At 41.6% G+C, this 21057-nt stretch overlaps 1 protein-coding gene across 1 annotated transcript in view; it reads left to right on the top strand.

The window, feature by feature from the left end:
• The window catches only part of LOC126481720 (E3 ubiquitin-protein ligase Kcmf1-like), a 99302-nt gene that overhangs the window by 58049 nt on the left and 20196 nt on the right, over window positions 1-21057 (top strand). Inside the window, 3 exon segments of the mRNA XM_050105672.1 lie at window positions 8153-8250; window positions 20059-20233; window positions 20622-20701. Coding sequence (XP_049961629.1) covers window positions 8153-8250; window positions 20059-20233; window positions 20622-20701 — 353 coding nt within the window.

A 21057-nucleotide genomic window follows, 5' to 3' on the forward strand; every position in this document is an offset into this window, starting at 1 on the left:
CTGAAAATTCTAGCTTACATCTGTATACTCTTCATGGGACAAGAACAAGAAGCGAATATATGTATCATCTTTCTGAGGAAAGATGTAAGTGCTGTGGAATGACGGTTGACTGTCGCAGAGTGCAGTATTTTATTTATTAGTTTGCATTGCTGGCATGTGTGAATGTAATGTTGTCTTTTGCTGTATTGCTTCTTACTTGAAATTTCTGTTAAGATATCGGACATACATATTTTTGTCATTGATTCAAAATAAATATTTGGTTGTGGTTTGTTTTGGTTGTTCATGCCACATCAGGTTTGTATCTAGTTCGTTCTTTTATAAAATATATTTATATGAATGATTTTGTTGATTGCCTGTAAACAAAAGGAGAGTTTGCCACATAGAGGTGGTGTTAAATGGCAGACTGGTACATATAAGTTGGATATCATTAAACTGTTGTACTAAGTCATCCTCCATCAGATGCACATGTAGACCCCCCCCCCCCCCCCCATGCACATATGGCCACTCACAGTGCCCGGAAATTGTGTGTGCGCGTATTGCAACCGATGAAGGCCTTAGTCCAATAGCTTTATAATATCCACCAGAATTTTTATATGTAATATCCACCAGAATTTTTATATGCTGTCTGCTGCTCAACACCACCTCTTTGTGGAGGGTAGCAATCTGTCCTAACTTGTATTGTTATATCATCAAACATTTGTTCATTGTTTAAAGAAGAATTCACAAAAGTTGTTGAGCAATATAGTTTGAATTAAAAATGACAGCTCCTGTAGTGATGAAATTGTGCAAAAAACAATATTTGGATGTCAGAAGTATAATTATCCTTACGTTCTTGTTTTTCAGGAGTTGCGCAGGCACATGTGCGCATGCGATTGCGCGCATCTCTCTCTCTTGTTTTCATTAGTTTCTGACAGCTGTTTTGCCTGAGATTCTGTAGCTTGTGTTGGGCATATTGTCTCTTGTTACATGTACTTAAGTTCGTGTTTGTGAATGTAGATTGCTATTGCCTATTAGTGTTTGTCAGCTCTTAGTCTGATGCATGTTTCATTGGGCTCCCCTTTTAATGAAATAATTTTTTTATATAATCTTTGCTTCACTTACTCTACTGGAAGCATGTGATACATGGAAATCAGTAGACATATTGACGTTAAAACATTACTGCTGCTCAGAATGGCTGCTTCAAGGATGCATGTCTTTTGTTTGTGTACCAAACAGGATTTTAATTCGCAAGAACAAGAATGGTTTTGGTAGATTGGAGGAGTGGGAAGTGAATAAAAGTAACAAGCTGCCAAGGAGATTCTTATGGTATTGATATATCAATGTTGTTAAGAAAACTCTTTTTTTTTTTAAAAAAAAATCAGTAGTCAGCCAGTGGCATAGATCTGAAAACAGTTTCAAGTGCAATTCTGGTTTGTGTAACTATCAGCATGTAAGCTACACTTTATGCTGGGGTGGGTAATTGTTGTAGCTCAGGGGCCACTTTGTGGTAGCTGGGGTTATGGGAGGACTGCATGTATTAAAATGTTTGCATTCACTAGTTAACTTTGTGTCTCAGAAAGGGTCAATTCTTCATTATACACTGGACATTCACCACCAATTGTACATTTTTTTCAGTTTCATGGTTTCACTATCATTTATATACTTAAATTTCCACAGATAGTATGGAAATAGACCAGATCGGTGGAATAAAGCCGCACATTGTGCTGTATGTGCAAATAATGTTGATACGCTTGGAACTCGGTGCTGTGGCTGATGGGAGAGAGTGTAAATCGGAAATGCCTTTACGATTACTCCCACTAGCTGCTGCACAAAGTGTCAGTGTGGTTTGCGTGAATAGTATCTACAATTCGCATGCATATTTAAGTGGCTGTCCTAGTGAAGACCTTCGGTCATCCACAGGAAGGAAATGTCAGTTCAATGAAGATTTCTCTGACAGTGATGATGGGCTGCACAAAAACCTGCAGTGTTGTGCATGTGGCCCACGGACCACTATTTGCTCACACCTGGCTTAGTGTGTGCTTATATGACATTCTTGTAATAAAATGAACAGCCTTCACTCAATTTCTTACTTTAAAAATCCGAGTGAGTGGAAAGATTTTTCAAAGAAATATTCCAACATTTGTCTTTTAAATTTTGGAGTTAACGTTTTTATTGACCATTGAAAGTGTGTTGAACTTTTTGTACTTGAGTAGTGTAATTTTTCTGCACAAGTCCTTTTCTTTTATTTATCATAGTTTGCTCGTGTTGTGGTCATGATTTGTCTTGTAGAGGGAGCAGCTTACTGAAAAAGCACAAAACTGGTAAGATGTACTGTGATGTCATTATGAGTATCTGCAGATTTTGGAAGGAATTTCTGCATGAATGTTTTGAATGGCCTCCTCTATAATGGGGATTACAGTGTACTCTCCATTATCTGTGGTAATTGGGGACATGAAAACAATGGATAATCAGTTCAAAAACAAAAATTACAGTGTCATAATTAAAATCACTTAAATGATTTTTACAATACATTCTACTTTATTCATTGTATAGTGTGCGAGAATAAGTTACTTACAAAAATAGTGTCCAAGCCAGTTTCACGTTACACTACACTACTTTGAAACAACATAATTCTGAATTGATTTCTGTCTCAGTGAGGAAGCTTGTCTTTCACATATCAAACTAAAAATTTCTTTTACACAACCCCAAATTGTCAGAAAGCGGAGCATCATCTTGCTGTTCCAGGTAGTCTTTGGCCCATTGCAGTGGTGATGCATGCCCGATTGCTATTTTTGGAATTAGAGGAATGTTATCGTCTTCATCACTTTCACTCAACATCCCGTGACCTTGCTCTGTGCGGTCCACATCAGACCTTTCAGAAACATTTTCTTTGTCAACCGCTTCATACAGTGGACTACTTTTCAAAACAGCAGCTAATACTGCTAATGAGCAGTCATTGTAATCACTGATTTCATCAATTTTAGGATTAATGCTTTTCTATGACTTGGTTAAGGTTGAGGCCTTAGACACCTCATAAATTGCGTTTAGCACAGTCAATTGTTTCCAAAATGTTTGAAGATGACTGCCTTCATCAATAAGTTTCTATAGAAGATTTACTCTATAAATTTTCTTCATGGCAGCAATGATGTCCTGATCAATTGGCTGAATTAAGGTTTCACAGTAAGAGGTAAGGATTTTACAAATATCATCCCATCATCCGTTTTCAGAAAAAGTTCATTTGAATGCAATGCAGTAACATTAAAACCCTTGCTGGTAGACCCTTGAATGCTAAATGTTCTTGCACCTGTGGCACTAAGCAGTTTTGGAACCATGTTTGAAATATTGTGAAGTCCATCCAAGCCCCTTTTGGTGAAAATAATGGAATTGTGAATTTCTTATCCTTTGAAACAGTGTGTTTTTTTTATCTTTATCTATTATATCAATCTTAACTTTGTGATCCTGTACAACCGCACAGTTATCCTTCCCTTACTTGATTTATAACCAGGCGCACTACACTGTCACTAAAGCTAAAGTCTTTGTTGGTAGACTCTTCCAAAACAGTCTGGTTTTATCGGTTTATCTGCATTGTATATTTTTGCTCCAGCTTTAAATTTTTGTCGTGCAATAGTGCCCTGAAAATCATTACAAAATTCAGAAGCAACCTTATTATCTCCACTTTTGTTCTCGGATGGCGGTCTCCTGGGTACTGTGACTGACGCTGTTTAAATGTTACTAGTCAGCTGGAAGATGCATTAAAATCTTTCAATCACCAAGGTTTTGAAGAAAAACTGTGCCTGTTTGGTGCATATTGGGCCAGATACTTGTGTGCCGTCTGCTCTTTTCTACTGAAACCATTCCAACGTGGATTTATCCAGTTCTGCATATGCAAATATTTTTTGCAGCCTTATGCTTTGACAAAGCTTGAGATGAGTGAGAAATGCCAACAAACTCAATTACTTTGTCTTTGTTTTTCTGAATATCACGGATCATAGTTCTAAATTGTCAGCACAACACGTTTTCGTTTTTCAGACATTGTTTGGCACTAACAGAAACCAAATGACTACAGCAGCCATCATAAAAATATAGTCGAGCACTTGAGGGGTTCGAGCAGCACATTGTTTAATGCACTGGTGTTGTAACGTGACATTATTGTTCACTGGCAATCACTCCAGGGTATTTTCAGCAGCTTAAAAAAGTTGGGAGAAAGAGGCTGCAGATAATCCACAAAGTGGTAATTGAGAGTTTACTCTACTCACTTTTGAGCAACAATTATTTTATAGTGACTGTTCAGTAGATACTAAGTGATACTCTTTTAACTTAATGATGGTGCAGTACGTGTAACAGTATGTGCCATTTGTGTCTTGGTTTTCTGCAGTCAGTCAAGGATTCAGCACACAATTAATTTGAAGACTGCAAGACATACACTAGTGTAAATAATTTAGGAGTAAAGGAGACCACTCTCTGCATAGCAGAAGCATTGATTCATTGACACACACACAAAAAAAGTAATAAAACTTGCTATATTCCAGAATAAATTCTTTGTGTATTTGTACTCTACCTTAACAATCTCCTCTATCCTACTGTGCCCACACTTCCCAACAGTTTTCCCCTCCTGTGTCCTGTCACCCTCTCTCAGTCCATGTCTCCACATCGTCTCCTGTGCTGCACTCCACTGCCTCCAGTACCTGTACATCTGTGACACCATCCTTCCCTCCTGCATTCGTAGCCAGCAAACCTGGTGCCTCTCCCTGAGCCACTAGCTATCAACACCAAGCTCTCACCCTACCCTCCCCTAACCTAACCTACCCTACCCACCGAAATGCAGTTGTGGCAGTGCCTGTCCAGGTGGCACAATGTAGGGGCGCGCGTGTGTGTGTGTGTGTGTGTGTGTGTGTGTGTGTGTGTGTTTTGCACTAACTTCCAGTTGTCTAAAAACCATGTACAGACCAACAGATTCCCATTTTGGTGGATGGTAATACAAGTTCTTCTCACATTAAGAATCTGTTGTAAGTAGCATCACTTCTAGTAATGGCATAATTAAAGCTGCAGACACACTGTTAATTTCTATAAGTATTTTAAATCTGAGCTTGCTTTGATATGAACAATTTGTTTCCATTGTCATCAGGCAGGGCCGGTTTGAAAACATTTTTCCACACAAGCAGCTTACCGTTTGCCCCCCTCCGCCCCTGTCCCTCATAAACTTTCACCAGTAATTGGACATCCCTGGTGCTCCTTTCAGTGTGACCCAAGCAGCTGCTACTAATTGCAATCCATACCGTATAGAAGTCTTACCACTGAAGCACCTCTGATGTCCCTCTCAGCCTAGTGCTCCCAACTTGCTTGCGGCTTGTGTTGCTTGGGTCTCAAACTGGCCTTGTATCAAGGAAGTCATCATTTCTGGCATCAGCAAAAAATAAATTCCTTTGAATTTTAGGAAATAGAATGTTGAGAAAATGATTGAAAGGTCTGCAGACGACCAATTTTTCATGATTTTTATACAGGGTGACAATTACTGAACTGTGTGAAAAAAAAAAACATAAATTAGTTACAAACTATGGCATGCACACACTTTAGTCAACATGTAAATGTCACTACAGTTATTTGGATTTAGGTTATGACATATTCAATATGCCTGCCATCTTTGGTGAAGATCCCAAAGTGTCCTCCAGGACATCAAACAGTCTCCCGCTTTGATGGGTCAAGCTCCGTCTTGCGTGAACCACATCTTGTCAAAATCAGGGTCACTTCAGATAATGGGAATGAAATCGTCTACCAAAACCTTCACGTACTGTTTGGTAGTCACTGGACCATCAAGGGATGTCGCACCGGTTGTTCCATGACTGGACATTGCACGCCACAAAGTCACTCATTGAGGGTGAAGAGACTACTCGATTGTGGCATGCTGATTCTCAGTCCCCCGTATGCGCCAATTTTGTTGATTGAGGAACCCATCAAAATGAAAGTGGGCTTCCTCACTAAACCAAACCATATTCATGTCAAAAGTCCTCTTTGCCAATTCTGTGGACTGTAGTATTGGCGGAACACAACTGCTGCTCCATGGTCCTGGGGCTTAGTGATTGATGGGTTTGAATTTTGTATGGGAAGAGATGTAGGTCTTCAAAAACAATTTGTCGCAGTGCCTCACAGTTGATTCCCACCTGTTGTGGAGCTCGAGTGATTGATTTCCTGGGGCTGGTTTGAAACACAGCACATGTCTTCTCAATGTTTTCAAGCATGTTCACCCTTTTTGGGTGACTGACATTGCCAACTCTGTCATCATGAACACTATCCGTTATCTCAAACTTGTGAATCATGTTCTTGATTGTTAGCACACTTGGACAGGTTGTCTTCAACTTGAACTCATTCGCAAACTTCCTTTGAGCCACAGTCAGGCTGTTACTGCTCCCATAGTAGGTCTTCACAGGCACTATATCCTCAGGCATGCTGTACTGTGACATTTTCACGTGCCCACCCAGCCATGCAGCTTGAACGTCCTAATGTGAACTGTTCAGAAGTTATGACAATTTTATTTCGTATAGTTCTATAATTGTCATCTTGTACTTTTGTTGTAGGAATGCAGTGTAAACATAAATTATGTAACTTTTTCTATTTGTTATGATCAAGTCTACTGCATTGCTATCTTTTTAAGAGTTTTAGGGTCAGCACATGGTATGTGATGAAGTGGTCTCCAGTGCACAGTTTTGGAGACGTGTCAGTTGCTGTTAGATCATTCCGGTGATGAGAAAAGCACTGATCATTAGAGCAATAAAGACAACTTGAACATGAAAGTGGGTTGCATACATATAATTTGCTCAGATCAAGTATTTATTTTTGTCAGCTCAAGTATTTATTTTTTTTTTGTTTGGAGTTGAAATTTCCTGCCACAGAGAGTAATTGCCTCGCATCATATTAGCAACTGATTTCAGCCATGTGTTGGCTTGTCACTATAACTGATTTCCAAAGTATTAGTTTCCCACTAGGCTCACCATCTTCTCCAAGTAGCATCTTATCATTGTTGCAATCTATTCTTGTTAACACTGTGTGAAATATGTTTTGAACATTTTGACATACACAAGTAATGAAAATTTCCAAAAAGGTGTAGAGTGTTTTTGCGGTATCTTTGAACATGCCTCAAGAATTGCCTTTTTTTGTTTTATAATATGTAGCAGTTCTTTTTGCTTTTTCATCATGTGAAGATCCATGGCATTTGATTATGTCAGTATCCAGGGTATACATTGGAGGCAATGATACAAATACATTTCAAAGGCCTCAGTACATTTTTCAATACTTAGGTCTGAGTTGTGATTTTGACACCCTTAAAGGAGACGACAGAATATATAGCATAAAATCATTCTGATTGTCAGTTGAAGGTCTCACCTTGTGAAGCACTTTTTTGGCCAAATGTGGTATTTGAAGGAAGAGTTATATTTTTAAAATAGTATTGTAGGACCAACAAATTTGTCTCGCACACAATACGCTGTACCGCGTACATCACTGAATCTAAGTTATTGTGACATTCAAGGTGATGTATCCTTCCTTTAAAAAAATCTACCAAGTCATCATTGATCCATATATGTGACATGCTATCAAATTGTGTTTCAAGCAGTGCCTAGTCTCACTTCGTTTTTACTATTAGTCGTACCCCAGTTGTTCAGCAGTTAGCTGGTCCTTATCTTCCTTACATTAAGTCTGTAAACCATTAATCATAAATTTTTTGCAACATCAAATGTGTAAAGTAACTACCCCATGTTGTAGTGATTGAATCTGTAATGTTAGCTTTAAGAAAAGTAGGAGAATAAGGGTGCACTTTCTCATGCATTTAAGTAACAGAAGTGTGACATTCGCATTTGAGTTTTTTCCTTGTCTTTTTTTTTTTCCCCCTGCCCAAGTTACAACTTCACTATATTGAATGAGTAAACAAAATAAAGATTTAGTGAAGTCAGTGTTAACAATGTGTTAATGTGTACTGTGGACATATTGCGAGATATAATATGGAAGTTCAAAATGATATTGCCAGTAGTTTTAATTGAAATTGCTTTGTCTTATATATTTTTTTTTATTTAGATCTTTGCAGCAGTGTTTTAACAGATTTGCATCGTTCAACAGTGCCACTCAAGTCCACAGTTACTTATAATTTTAGCAATTACAGGAATTTTTCCTTAACTTCATTTACGATGAACCGACAGGATCAAGGCATGGAGTACGGAGGATACCACACTCATCACGTGGCGTTGGAGGACCTAGAGCTAGAAGATCGAACATGCACTTCAGGTATATACTACGTGACCTCCTCCTGAATTTTGCAGTGTTTGTGTTTTGGAATGATCTTGAATGTTTTGATAGGATATGATTAAAATAGCATTTGCCTAAAATATTGTGAAAGAAATACCGCATTACCAAACTATCAATATTTATAGTAGTAAGAGCAAGTCACCATTGTGAACAAACAGGAAATGTATTTGAGTCAGAGAGGATTAGTGTAAAGTGAGAGGAGGGAAGGGATGTTCTACAGTTCTGTTCTAGGTACAGTGTCCAAATATAAGCCACACTATTAATAATGGGGGGGAGTGGGGCGGGCAGAAAAAAATTTGTCACATTATTAATTTACAGCTATTCACGATATCCACTCTTAATGACATTTTATTTTTTGTTACTCAGCTTCTTAATCACAGTTTTCACTGTTGTCACTCTTAAATTCACTACCAGTATTTGTTTTATCGCTGTCAGTATTTTCATCAATCTCCTCCCAGAGTACATTGTGAGATGGAGTATGTGGATGATACTCTTGTAAAAGCCAGTCAGAATATTGTTTTCAGAGGCAGTGATTAAGTGTTTTTTTTGTATTATTATATCAACCATCTCACTTTCGAAGTCATGCCTCCAGGTATAACAACTTGGTCTGTCTTCAAAGCAGCAACTTAACTTTTGGTGGGAGAGGACCTTTACAGGCATCTAGCACTGACACTGTTCTCATACTGAGTAGCACACTGGGTTTGTGATTTCAAAATGCATAGGCAGATCAAAATTATTTATGTTGTCATGCAGCATCATTCTTGGCAACAAATCATTTTCCTCTTGCAGAAATTTTTCCCTGAGCAGATTTTAACTATTCACAATAACATGGAAAGGAAAAGAGTGGGGGGGGGGGGGGGAGCTATCTAGTATATAGGGTAAGATTTGAGTTTCTCTATAAAATTACCTTGCAATCTATGTGGTAGTGAAGTATAGTGTCAGGTAGAAAAGCCACTTGTACACATAAACATGTGGCACTAACAAATACTGCCACAGAATTTTGTCTGTGGTGTACCGTACTCACAATTTCCAAGGCTTTTAAATAGATTATTTGTTGAGAGGTAGGAACCCCATCTTTACTTTCATATGGTACTTTGGAAAAGACCCCAGTTTCAAGTTAAAGAGCTCTGAAGTATTTTCTTAATCAGACAACAGTTTGCAGGTTGTTCTCCAGTGCTCTGCAATGCCACAAATTAGATTCATCGAAACGCTACATTTTGCAAGCTTCTCTGTTAGATTTCTTCTTTGGATAACAAATAAAAGCAAGTTTAAAATTTGAATTGTAACTATGTCAAATTCCAAAGTTGTTAGATTATGGTTTTCTTTCAGTTCACTACTCATTGCCGAAGATTCAGATTTACTCCTTAGAGGAAAGCTGTGCCTGCCCTGCCCTGTACTGTAAAATAAGGGAACTGTGAGCGCAGTAATAGTCACTACCTAACCTAAATGAAACTCCCCACCCCCAGGGGGCTCACGGTCCTTTTGTGAGTACATGCTTGGTGAGCACGGGGCCCCGAGCTATTGCAGCCTTCCTTCTTTCCTGGGCTGCATTTCCTTACCCTTCCCCTCCTTTCCTGTCCTTGCTCCTTCCCCTTTACCCTCTCCTCTCCCTCTCTTGGTGTCCTTGTTTATGTTGGCCCCGCTATCCTCCTGGTTATGTTGGCTTTACAATTTGGTTTTGTTGCGTAATTACCTCATCCTTTTGACATTGTCTGGTCCCTCTCTGGGGTTTGACCTCCATTGCCAAATTTCTGTTCCGTAGTATGAATGTAGTCGAATTAAGTCGGGTGATGCTGAGGGAATTAGATTAGGAAATGAGACACTTAAAATGGTAAAGGAATTTTGCTATTTGGGGAGAAAAATAACTAATGATGGTTGAAGTAGAGAGGATATAAAATGTAGACTGGCAATGGCAAGGAAAGCGTTTCTGAAGAAGAGAAATTTGTTAACATCGAGCATAGATTTGTGTCAGGAGGTCGTTTCTGAAAGTATTTGTATGGAGTGTAGCCATGTATGGAAGTGAAACATGTATGATAAATAGTTTGGACAAGAAGAGAATAGAAGCTTTCGAAATGTGGTGCTACAGAAGAATGCTGAAGATTTGATGGGTAGATGACATAACTAATGAGGAGGTATTGAACGGAATTGGGGAGAAGAGGAGTTTGTGGCACAACGTGACTAGAAGAAGGGACCGGTTGGTAGGACATGTTCTGAGGCATCAAGGGATAACAAATTTAGCATTGGAGGGCAGCGTGGAGGGTAAAAATCGTAGAGGGAGACCAAGAGATGAATACACTAAGCAGATTCAGAAGGATGTAGGTTGCAGTAGGTACAGGGAGATGAAGAAGCTTGCACAGGATAGAGTAGCATGGAGAGCTGCATCAAACCAGTCTCAGGACTGACGACTACAAAAACAACAGTGTGAGCCATTTGGGGAAGAGCACCTTACCTAGTATCTCCGACGTGTGCCCTCCTAGCACATTCCACCTTTTCTTTCACGTCATTATCTGATGCTAGGGTACAGAGCCAGCACGGTAGCCAACCCGTGTGGTGGGGTCGCTATGTACTCTTTTGGTTAAGCCCACTGAAAACACGGGGATCACTCTTCTGATACCTGAGCTGTGACCACCTCATGGAGTGGTTGCTTGTCCTCCTGGAGCATCGGAATTCCTGCCAATGGCTGCCGTGCCAGACAGCCCTTGCTGTGGCTGGGTGGCACCCTTGGGAGAGTCCCTGACTGGAGCGGGTGGTATCAGGGCAGATGCTATGCAAATGAAATGCATATGGATCCAGAACTCTGGTCGTTCTTCTACGACCATCTCTCTGCCTGGAAATGATTCTTTTAGTGCTTCTTCTTCTGCCCCTTTGGTCTTCCCTTCCATGGCTACCCCTGGGAGGAGGGTCAGGCTCGTCGACTAGGGGTGAAACCTTTCCCCCACTATCTGGTTTGCACCAGGACTGATGGAGATACTTTCACCAATAACAAACCCTTGTTTTTTGTGGAACACATTGAAGACAAGTTTGGCGAAGTGGACTCTCTGAGCAAGATGTGGTCGGGTTCGTTATTGATCAAAACTGCTTCAGCTGCCCAGTCTGCGGCCCTTCATGCCTGTAACCATCTTGGCACAATTCCTGTTTCCGTTACCCCCCCCCCCCCCCCACCAGTCTTTGAATATGGTACAAGATGCAATTTTTCACAGGAACCTCATCCTTCAAACTGGTGAGGAACTTAGGGACAATCTCGGACGGCGGGATGTTCACTTCATTCAGCGTGTTCAGAAGGGTCCAAAGGACAATCGCATTGATACTGGTGCCTTTATCCTGGCCTTTGAAGGGGATACCTTCCCTGAGAAGGTCAAGATTATGGTTTATCGATGTGACGTGAAGCAGTACATCCTACCACATTGACATGTTTTAAGTGCTTGCGTTTTGGCCACATGTCTTCCCGCCATTCGCAGGCCCCTCTTTGTGGTGACTGTGGACATCCACTCCATGAGGGGAGTTCCTGTCTTTGCCCTCCTCTGTGTGTTAATTTTCATGGGAATCATTCTCCACGTTCACCGGATTGCCCAGTTTATAGGAAGGAAAATAAGACAGGAATATAAGTCCCTTGATTGTCTAACCTACACTGAGGCTCGTAAGAAGTATGCACGTCTTCATCCTGTGTCCATGACATCTAGCTATGCTTTAGTTACATCTTCACCCCTTCCTTACCCCAGTCCCAAACCCCTCCCCTGCCCCCCCCCCTCCTTCGGCTCCCACACCCTCCCCTCCGGGTGCCGCTCCCCCCTCCCCAGCTGGAGAAAAAGTCCCACTTCTTCGGTGTCTGCCGGTCAAGGGCATCCCTCCCGGGATCCCCCTTCCCAGCACCTTCCAGGCCAAAGGTCTTGTGCCATACGACCACCACGAGAACCACTGTCTGTGGGCCCCCAGGTCGCCCGATCTCTTTCTGTTCCAGATCTTGCTGTAGTTGGCTCCTTTTTGCCACACAGCCCTCCTCAATCTCAAACAGAAAAGAACAAGAAACATAAGTCCCAGGACAAGGAGCCCCTGGTGTCGCCAAAGGTCCCGTCCCCACCTTCGCAACCTGACTCTGACCTGTTGTTCATGGATGTTGGCCCCCTTCTTTTCGGCAACAGATGGTGACCTGGCAGCATGACTGGCTTTAGCCTGTTCACCACCCATTTGAATCGTCATTCTGTGGTTATCCAATGGAATTGTAATGGATATTACTGTCATCTTCCAGAGTTGAAATCCCTTATTTCGTTTTACTCTGCAGCTTGTGTGATTCTACAGGAATCTCATTTTACTGATGATCTCACTGACCCTCCTTGGGTTCCATGCTTCCTGCCGAAACCGGATCGGACCCCTGCGGGCCTCTGGTGGCATTTGTGCGTTGGTCTGTACGGACGTTGCTAGCACATGGATTCCTCTTCAAACTGCATTGGAAGCAGTTGCTGTTAGGGTCCACCTGGACTCTGAGGTCACGGTTTGCAATCTTTATCTCCCTCCTGACAGGACTCTTACACCTGCTGCCGTAACTGCCCTTCTTCAGTAACATCCTCCTCCGTCTCGGGGATTTTGATGCTCATGATCCCTTGTGGGGCAGTTCATTTCCATCTAGTCGGGATCTTCTCATAGACCAGTTTCTTGAAGACCACGACTTCTGCATTCTTAATGATGTCTCCCCTACTCATTTCAGTGCCAGTCATGGTACCTTTTCTGCCATTGATCTTTCTTTCTTCTCCCTCCCTCCCTCCCCCCCCCCCCCCTTCCTCCTTCCTTCCTTTCATTCCACTGGTCGCTACACGATGACCTATGCGATAGTGACCGCTTCCCGTTGATTCTCTCGCTCATTTCCCTCTCCCCGATGGACAAGTTACCTCGTTGGTCTTTCCAACACGCCGATTGACCTCTATACACCGCACAGGTCGTTCTTTCTCCCTATGTCGGGTTGTATTGATGACGTCCTCCGTTACGTGTCTGATGCGATTGTTCGCGCCGCTAGCCTTGCTATCCCAAGCTCATCCAGACCATTTCGCCGCCGACAAGTCCCATGCTGGAGTCCGGCCATTGCTGCTGCCATCCGTGATGGCCATCGAGCTGTGCAACACCTTAAGAGGCACCCATCCGCTGTCAATCTTATTACCTGCAAACGCCTTCATGCAAAGCCCGTCACATAATCAAACGGAGCAAACGAGTATGTTGGGAACTCTTTGTTTCTTCCCTCGGTTCTACTGTCCCCATGTCACGGGTACGGACCACACTTCGCTCTATCCAAGGTTGCCATCGGCACTCTACCCTCCCGGGCTCTACCCTCCCGGGCCCCTCCCGGGCTCTACCCTCCCGGGCCTTGCCCTCCCGGATGGCCTTTGCACAGACCCATTGATTCTCGTGGAACATCGTGCGACCCATTTTGCAACAGCATCAACTTCCTATCCGGCTGCTTTCCTTCACCAGAAATAGCGAACCAAAGCTTCCGCCTTATGTTTTACCCCTTGTCAGTCAGAATCTTACAACGAACCTTTTACTGAATGAGAACTTCTTTCCACACTTTCTTCTTCTCATGATAAGGTCCCCGGCATAGACTCCATTCATAACCAATTGCTTCAACATCTCAGTGCTCCACAATGACATCTTCTCCGGGTGTTTAACCGAATTTGGCTCCAGGGCAACTTCCCTTCTCAATGGAGGGATAGCATTGTGGTTCCCATCCTTAAGCCTGGTAAGAACCCCCTGAACCCCCTGTTTGTCGAAAGCTATCGGCCAATCAGTCGGACAAATGTTGTTTGGAAGTTAGTTGAACGGATGGTAGCCTGTCGGCTCAATTGGGTCCTCGAATCTCGGGATCTATTGTCCACTTACCAATGTGGCTTCCGAGAGGGACAGTCTGCGATTGATCATTTACTTTGCTTGATCATTTACTTTGCTTGATCATTTACTTTGCTTGATCATTTACTTTGCTTGATCATTTACTTTGCTTGATCATTTACTTTGCTTGATCATTTACTTTGCTTGATCATTTACTTTGCTTGATCATTTACTTTGCTTGATCATTTACTTTGCTTGATCATTTACTTTGCTTGATCATTTACTTTGCTTGATCATTTACTTTGCTTGATCATTTACTTTGCTTGATCATTTACTTTGCTTGATCATTTACTTTGCTTGATCATTTACTTTGCTTGATCATTTACTTTGCTTGATCATTTACTTTGCTTGATCATTTACTTTGCTTGATCATTTACTTTGCTTGATCATTTACTTTGCTTGATCATTTACTTTGCTTGATCATTTACTTTGCTTGATCATTTACTTTGCTTGATCATTTACTTTGCTTGATCATTTACTTTGCTTGATCATTTACTTTGCTTGATCATTTACTTTGCTTGATCATTTACTTTGCTTGATCATTTACTTTGCTTGATCATTTACTTTGCTTGATCATTTACTTTGCTTGATCATTTACTTTGCTTGATCATTTACTTTGCTTGATCATTTACTTTGCTTGATCATTTACTTTGCTTGATCATTTACTTTGCTTGATCATTTACTTTGCTTGATCATTTACTTTGCTTGATCATTTACTTTGCTTGATCATTTACTTTGCTTGATCATTTACTTTGCTTGATCATTTACTTTGCTTGATCATTTACTTTGCTTGATCATTTACTTTGCTTGATCATTTACTTTGCTTGATCATTTACTTTGCTTGATCATTTACTTTGCTTGATCATTTACTTTGCTTGATCATTTACTTTGCTTGATCATTTACTTTGCTTGATCATTTACTTTGCTTGATCATTTACTTTGCTTGATCATTTACTTTGCTTGATCATTTACTTTGCTTGATCATTTACTTTGCTTGATCATTTACTTTGCTTGATCATTTACTTTGCTTGATCATTTACTTTGCTTGATCATTTACTTTGCTTGATCATTTACTTTGCTTGATCATTTACTTTGCTTGATCATTTACTTTGCTTGATCATTTACTTTGCTTGATCATTTACTTTGCTTGATCATTTACTTTGCTTGATCATTTACTTTGCTTGATCATTTACTTTGCTTGATCATTTACTTTGCTTGATCATTTACTTTGCTTGATCATTTACTTTGCTTGATCATTTACTTTGCTTGATCATTTACTTTGCTTGATCATTTACTTTGCTTGATCATTTACTTTGCTTGATCATTTACTTTGCTTGATCATTTACTTTGCTTGATCATTTACTTTGCTTGATCATTTACTTTGCTTGATCATTTACTTTGCTTGATCATTTACTTTGCTTGATCATTTACTTTGCTTGATCATTTACTTTGCTTGATCATTTACTTTGCTTGATCATTTACTTTGCTTGATCATTTACTTTGCTTGATCATTTACTTTGCTTGATCATTTACTTTGCTTGATCATTTACTTTGCTTGATCATTTACTTTGCTTGATCATTTACTTTGCTTGATCATTTACTTTGCTTGATCATTTACTTTGCTTGATCATTTACTTTGCTTGATCATTTACTTTGCTTGATCATTTACTTTGCTTGATCATTTACTTTGCTTGATCATTTACTTTGCTTGATCATTTACTTTGCTTGATCATTTACTTTGCTTGATCATTTACTTTGCTTGATCATTTACTTTGCTTGATCATTTACTTTGCTTGATCATTTACTTTGCTTGATCATTTACTTTGCTTGATCATTTACTTTGCTTGATCATTTACTTTGCTTGATAATTTACTTTGCTTGATAATTTACTTCGCTTGGAATCCGCAGTTCGGCAGGCTTTTTCCCAGCACCGCCATTTGGTTGCAGTATTTTTCAACCTTCACAAGGCCTATGACACGGCTTGGCGCCATCACATCTTACTTACACTTCATGAGTGGGGTCTTCGGGGCCCACTCCCAATTTTTGTCTGCCAGTTCCTGTTCCATCGGTCGTTCAGGGTTCGGGTTGGTACTGTTTTTAGTTCTCCATGGACCCTGGAGAATGGCATCCTACAGGTTCCGTATTGAGTGTACTTCTTTTCCTCATTGCTGTAGATGGACTTGTCGCATCCGTCGGTCCTTTGGTCACCCCTGCTCTGTATGCGGATGATTTCTGCATTTGGGTTGGTTCCTCTTCGATGGCCTCTGCAGAGTGGCGGCTCCAGGGAGCTATACGGCATGCCTCTGCATGGACCCTCTCATACGGGTTTCAATTCTCTCCTTTAAAATCATGAGTGGTCCACTTCTGTCGCCGTACTATGGTCCACCCCGATCCGGAGCTCTATCTCGATGCACAACGGTTGCCTGTGGTCCCACAGTTTTGTTTCCTGGGTCTTCTTTTCGACAACAAGCTCACTTGCCTGCCTCATATCAGACTTCTGGAGGTAGGTTGTTTCTGTAAACTCAGTGTCCTTCCCTTCCTTGCCCACACCTCTTGGGGTGCCAACCAGTCCACGCTCCTCTGCCTTTATTGGGCTTTAGTGCTGTCTCGCTTGGACTATGGTTGTCAAGTTTATGGTTTGGGTGCTCCTTCCACACTGCGCCTCCTGGATCCGGTCCACCATCGTGGTATCCGGTCAACACTGCCTTCCCTACTAGCCCTGTTGATAGTCCCCTGGTTGAAGCTGGGATCCCCCCCTCCTTTCTGTTTGGCGGTCCTAGCTTCTGGTTTCTTATGCAATCACTGTCTGTTCCTCTCCCACTCATCCTTCCTATTCTATCATGTTCCCAGACCAAGGACGTCGCCCGAGGGCAGGTTTACCGGTTGGACTCCGCCTTGCGTCTCTTTGCCGTGATTTTTACCTTCCTTCTTTGTCCTTTCTCCCATGTTCCCCCCCCCCCCCCCCCCTTTGGTTAGTTCCTCTGCCCCGGATTCGGATGGATCTGTGCTGAGGTCCGAAAGATTCCGTTTCCCCGATGGTGTGCCTTTTTTTTTCTTCCCCCCCCCCCCCCCCCTGCCGAATTTTATGGGAGTTTTGGGATGCTGTTGTTTTTTTACACTGAAGTCTAAATCTGCCAATCGTGTGGGATATGCCTTCACGTCCTCTGTTGGCACGGAAAATCATGTCCTGCCAACTACATGTGGGGTGTTTACTGCAGAATTGACGGCAATTTCCCAGGCCCTTACCTTTATTACACGGTCCCAACTCAACAGCGTTTTGCTATGTATGGACTCAATGAGTGGCCTTCGGGCTATTTACCGGTGTTTTTCCCACCATCCCTTGGTCTCGGCCATCCATGACAGTTTCACTGATTTTCACCAAGCTGTTTTTTCCGTTGACTTCCTTTGGGTCTCTGGCCATGTGGCTATCCCAGGTAATGAGCTTGGTGATCGTTTGGCCCTTCTCTATAAACCCTGCTGTAGCTGATTTACGGCTTCACATCAAATCCCACTTCGCACAATCCTGGGCCAACTATTGGGAGGCTACCTCCTTGTCTAATAGACTTCGTGCAATGAAGGTGACGCATGTCGCATGGCATTCTTCCTTCCGCCTCTCCCAAAAGGACTCAACCACCCCGTGTTGTCTCCGCGTCAGTCATACCAGGCTGGCCCATGGTTTTCTTTTGCCTAATGAGCCACCCCCAATTTGGGGTGTGGAGCCTTCCAGTCAGTAGCACACATTTTGGTGGAATGCCCCCTTCTTTTGGCTCTGCGTACTAAGTACAGACTTCCCTGCACTTTACCTTTAATATTGGCAGACTATTCCCAGGTAGTTGAACTGGTTCTCAGTTTCCTCTGTGAAAGTTTGTTTTTATTCTCAGTTTTAAGGTTTTTCATCTCACTCTGGAGTAGGGGCAGGGCAGTGAGGGTTGGGGTGTCTCCCACTGTAAGCTGTGTTTGGAGATTCCTGTCTCCCCTTCCTGGCCAAGAACCACTTTTCTTTCCCTTTTACTCTGTTTTTATCACTTTTCACATTTGGTTAGTCTCCTTTTACAATACACACTTTCACAATCTAGTGGTTGAACCACTGCCCTACTTGCTAAGTCATTTAAATTATATTTCAGGTCTTTCACAATTACTTTTTTCATCTGCAAAAAAGAAATTTTTATATGAAAGTGGCAGGTCACTGATATACCATATTAGCCATACGTAAGCCATACATTTCCCCCCAAAATCTGGGCATGGTCTTGCCTGCACTGCATCAGAGGTGGGATATTTCCTGCCTGTAGCATAGCCTTAGGGCTGCTCACTTGCTGACTTCCCTCATTTTCTTTTCACCATTGACAAAACAACTTCACTTTTACGTTTTTTAGCCTTTTACTTTTCATCGTTTTGACTTTTCTGAGATGTCAATCTGTCTGAATGGACCACATTTGAAACAAGGGACTGATGACCTTGCTGTTTGGTCCCTTCAACCCCAATCAACCAACTAAATGAAACTTCAACAGTTGAAGCTGGTGACATTGTAACCTAACATACAACAATTGATTTCCAAACTGTAGCAAATTTTGAACTAAGAAGGATCGCTTCAGTTGAGTTTCCTGTGATGCAGATAAACAGCACCCTAAATTTACATGCGTGGATTTTGGGGGGAAGTGTATGGCTTACGTATGGCTAATATGGTATATCCATGACCTGCCACTTTCATATAAAAATTTCTTTTTTGTAGATGAAAAAAGTTGTTGTGAAAGATCTGAAATATGATTTAAATGACTTAGCAAGTAGGGCAATGGTTTATGTCAGCTTGGGCCTTAAGGGGAATATATCGCCACCTAATTACAACAAAAACTAGTGCATGTAATTCCTGACTCTCATACAAACCAGATGGTAGTATCACAAGGGGAGCAAATGGTCAGTGTAGTTGTACATTTTAAATTCTTAGGAAGGCAGATGTGTATGAAAAAAATTAGTGAAAGTTGTGCATTCATAATTTTCTGCAGAAACTAAGTGCTACTATTATAGAAAAAGCCTTGCTGTCATTTATATAAATGTGAAACTGTGCTTGCTTGCATATTTTCACTCTGTTATGCCTTAAGGTCATGTTTTTGGGTAACTGAACATTTATAAAGACTACTTTGAACCTAGAAAAGGGTTATCACAACTGACTGTAATGTATTTCAAAAACACAATGCAAGCGAATGTTTGTCCCTGTACCATCTAATTACTTCTAGATGAGGGAATTTGTAAAATTGTTGCATGCACATGATGTAGTAAATTGGATGCATTTGGCTAATACTTCCTTAGCCGCTATACCGAAAAACTGCAAAAGAACCTAATAATTTAAATGATAAACCTCAGAATTGCAAATTAAACTGAAAGGCTTCCTTGTGAGCAAGTCCTTTTATTCTCTATATAATCTAAACTTTTTCCTTGTGTTTTTTAATTATTTGGTTTTCTTAATTTTTAATTTTTTATCAGAATTATGTAGGGATTTGTTCCATTGCCAACTAGTTTTGGTGCACATGGTCCCATGCAACAGGATAAAAATTAAAACATCCAAATAAATAAATTTTTTCCGCACTCTTAAAAAGCTGCACCAAATATTTTCAACTGGTATTTCATCATGTTGCCATCAAAACTTATTGAGTAGTGTGAATTCCATGCATGTTTTTACTTCAATCCATATGTACTTGATCATCATATTGTTCCATGTGTCCATCTTCAGCTTAAATGCTATGAGCCTTTCAGACAATGAGGGACAAAACATTGTTAGAAATATTTCAGTGTTAAAGCTAATATTTTGTGGGGAAGTGCTAGTCTGGCATAGTGTAACATAGCATTCATTCTTTTTTAAATCACATAATTGACCACCTGTTTCTAACCAATCAGTATTGATTTTTATGCCTGTTTTTGCAGCTCATCTGGTGGATTATCTTCACTTTCACCTTCAAGCCGAGAAAGTGTCGACCCAATAGCAGAACTCCTGTCCCAGCTGTCTGGAGTGCGCCGCTCAGCAGCTGGGCCTGGTTCCACGCCTTCACAGCTCCAGCAGCTGCAGATGCAGCTGCAGTTGGAGAGGCAGCAGGTGAGGGTATGTGGACATCTCATAATTACACATGACTCTACTGGAAATAATTGATTTTTTAATTTTTGTGTGTGTGTGTGTGTGGGGGGGGGGGGGGGGGGGGGGGGGGGGGGGGGAGGGGGGGGGGGGGGGGGGAGGGGGGGCGGGGGGGAGAGAGAGAGAAGAGAGAGAGAGGAGAGAGAGAGGAGGAGAAGAGAGAGAGAGAGTGTGCGTAGGCGTTGCGGTGCGTAGTTGTGTGTGTGTGTGTGTGCGCACACTGCTTTTTCTGTTATTTTTTTGGGGGGTGTTAGAAAGTTATATGGATTTGGTCTTTGAAGTTTTCATAATACAGTCGATAATGTATACATTTCCATGCAGCTAGCTGGATTAAATTTTTGCCACTGCATATTTGAAGAGTACTGACCAGCAGGGGCATGGAAGAATTTATTTAATAAAGGCAAAAAAGCCAAAGCGTAGGATCTGGGATGCAGGCTTGTTGGTAATGGGAGGATCTGATGTTTTTTGTCTTGACAAATGTCATAATAGCAGGGTATATGTAAACCTCCACCCCGCCCGAGGGGGCCCTTAGCTTTCGTTTGCTGGGTACAGTCTTTGGCGACCCCAGGTTCCTGTGGCAGGGCAGCAGTGGAATGTTGTGTGTTTTTGGGAGAACGCCGGACGGACGGGGGTGGCCTTGGCGTCACACGAGGAAGGGAAGGCACCACACCTCAAAAAAAAAAAATAATCCTCAACCTCAAAATGTGTAATATGCTGATGAGGTGAATAGCTGTTGAGGTAAAAACCAGGTCTCTAGCAGGCAAACCTCTGGGGCAACCTGCCCCACCCTGTCC

The sequence above is a fragment of the Schistocerca serialis genome, chromosome 5, assembly GCF_023864345.2.
Source record: "Schistocerca serialis cubense isolate TAMUIC-IGC-003099 chromosome 5, iqSchSeri2.2, whole genome shotgun sequence".
Lineage (NCBI taxonomy): Eukaryota > Metazoa > Arthropoda > Insecta > Orthoptera > Acrididae > Schistocerca > Schistocerca serialis.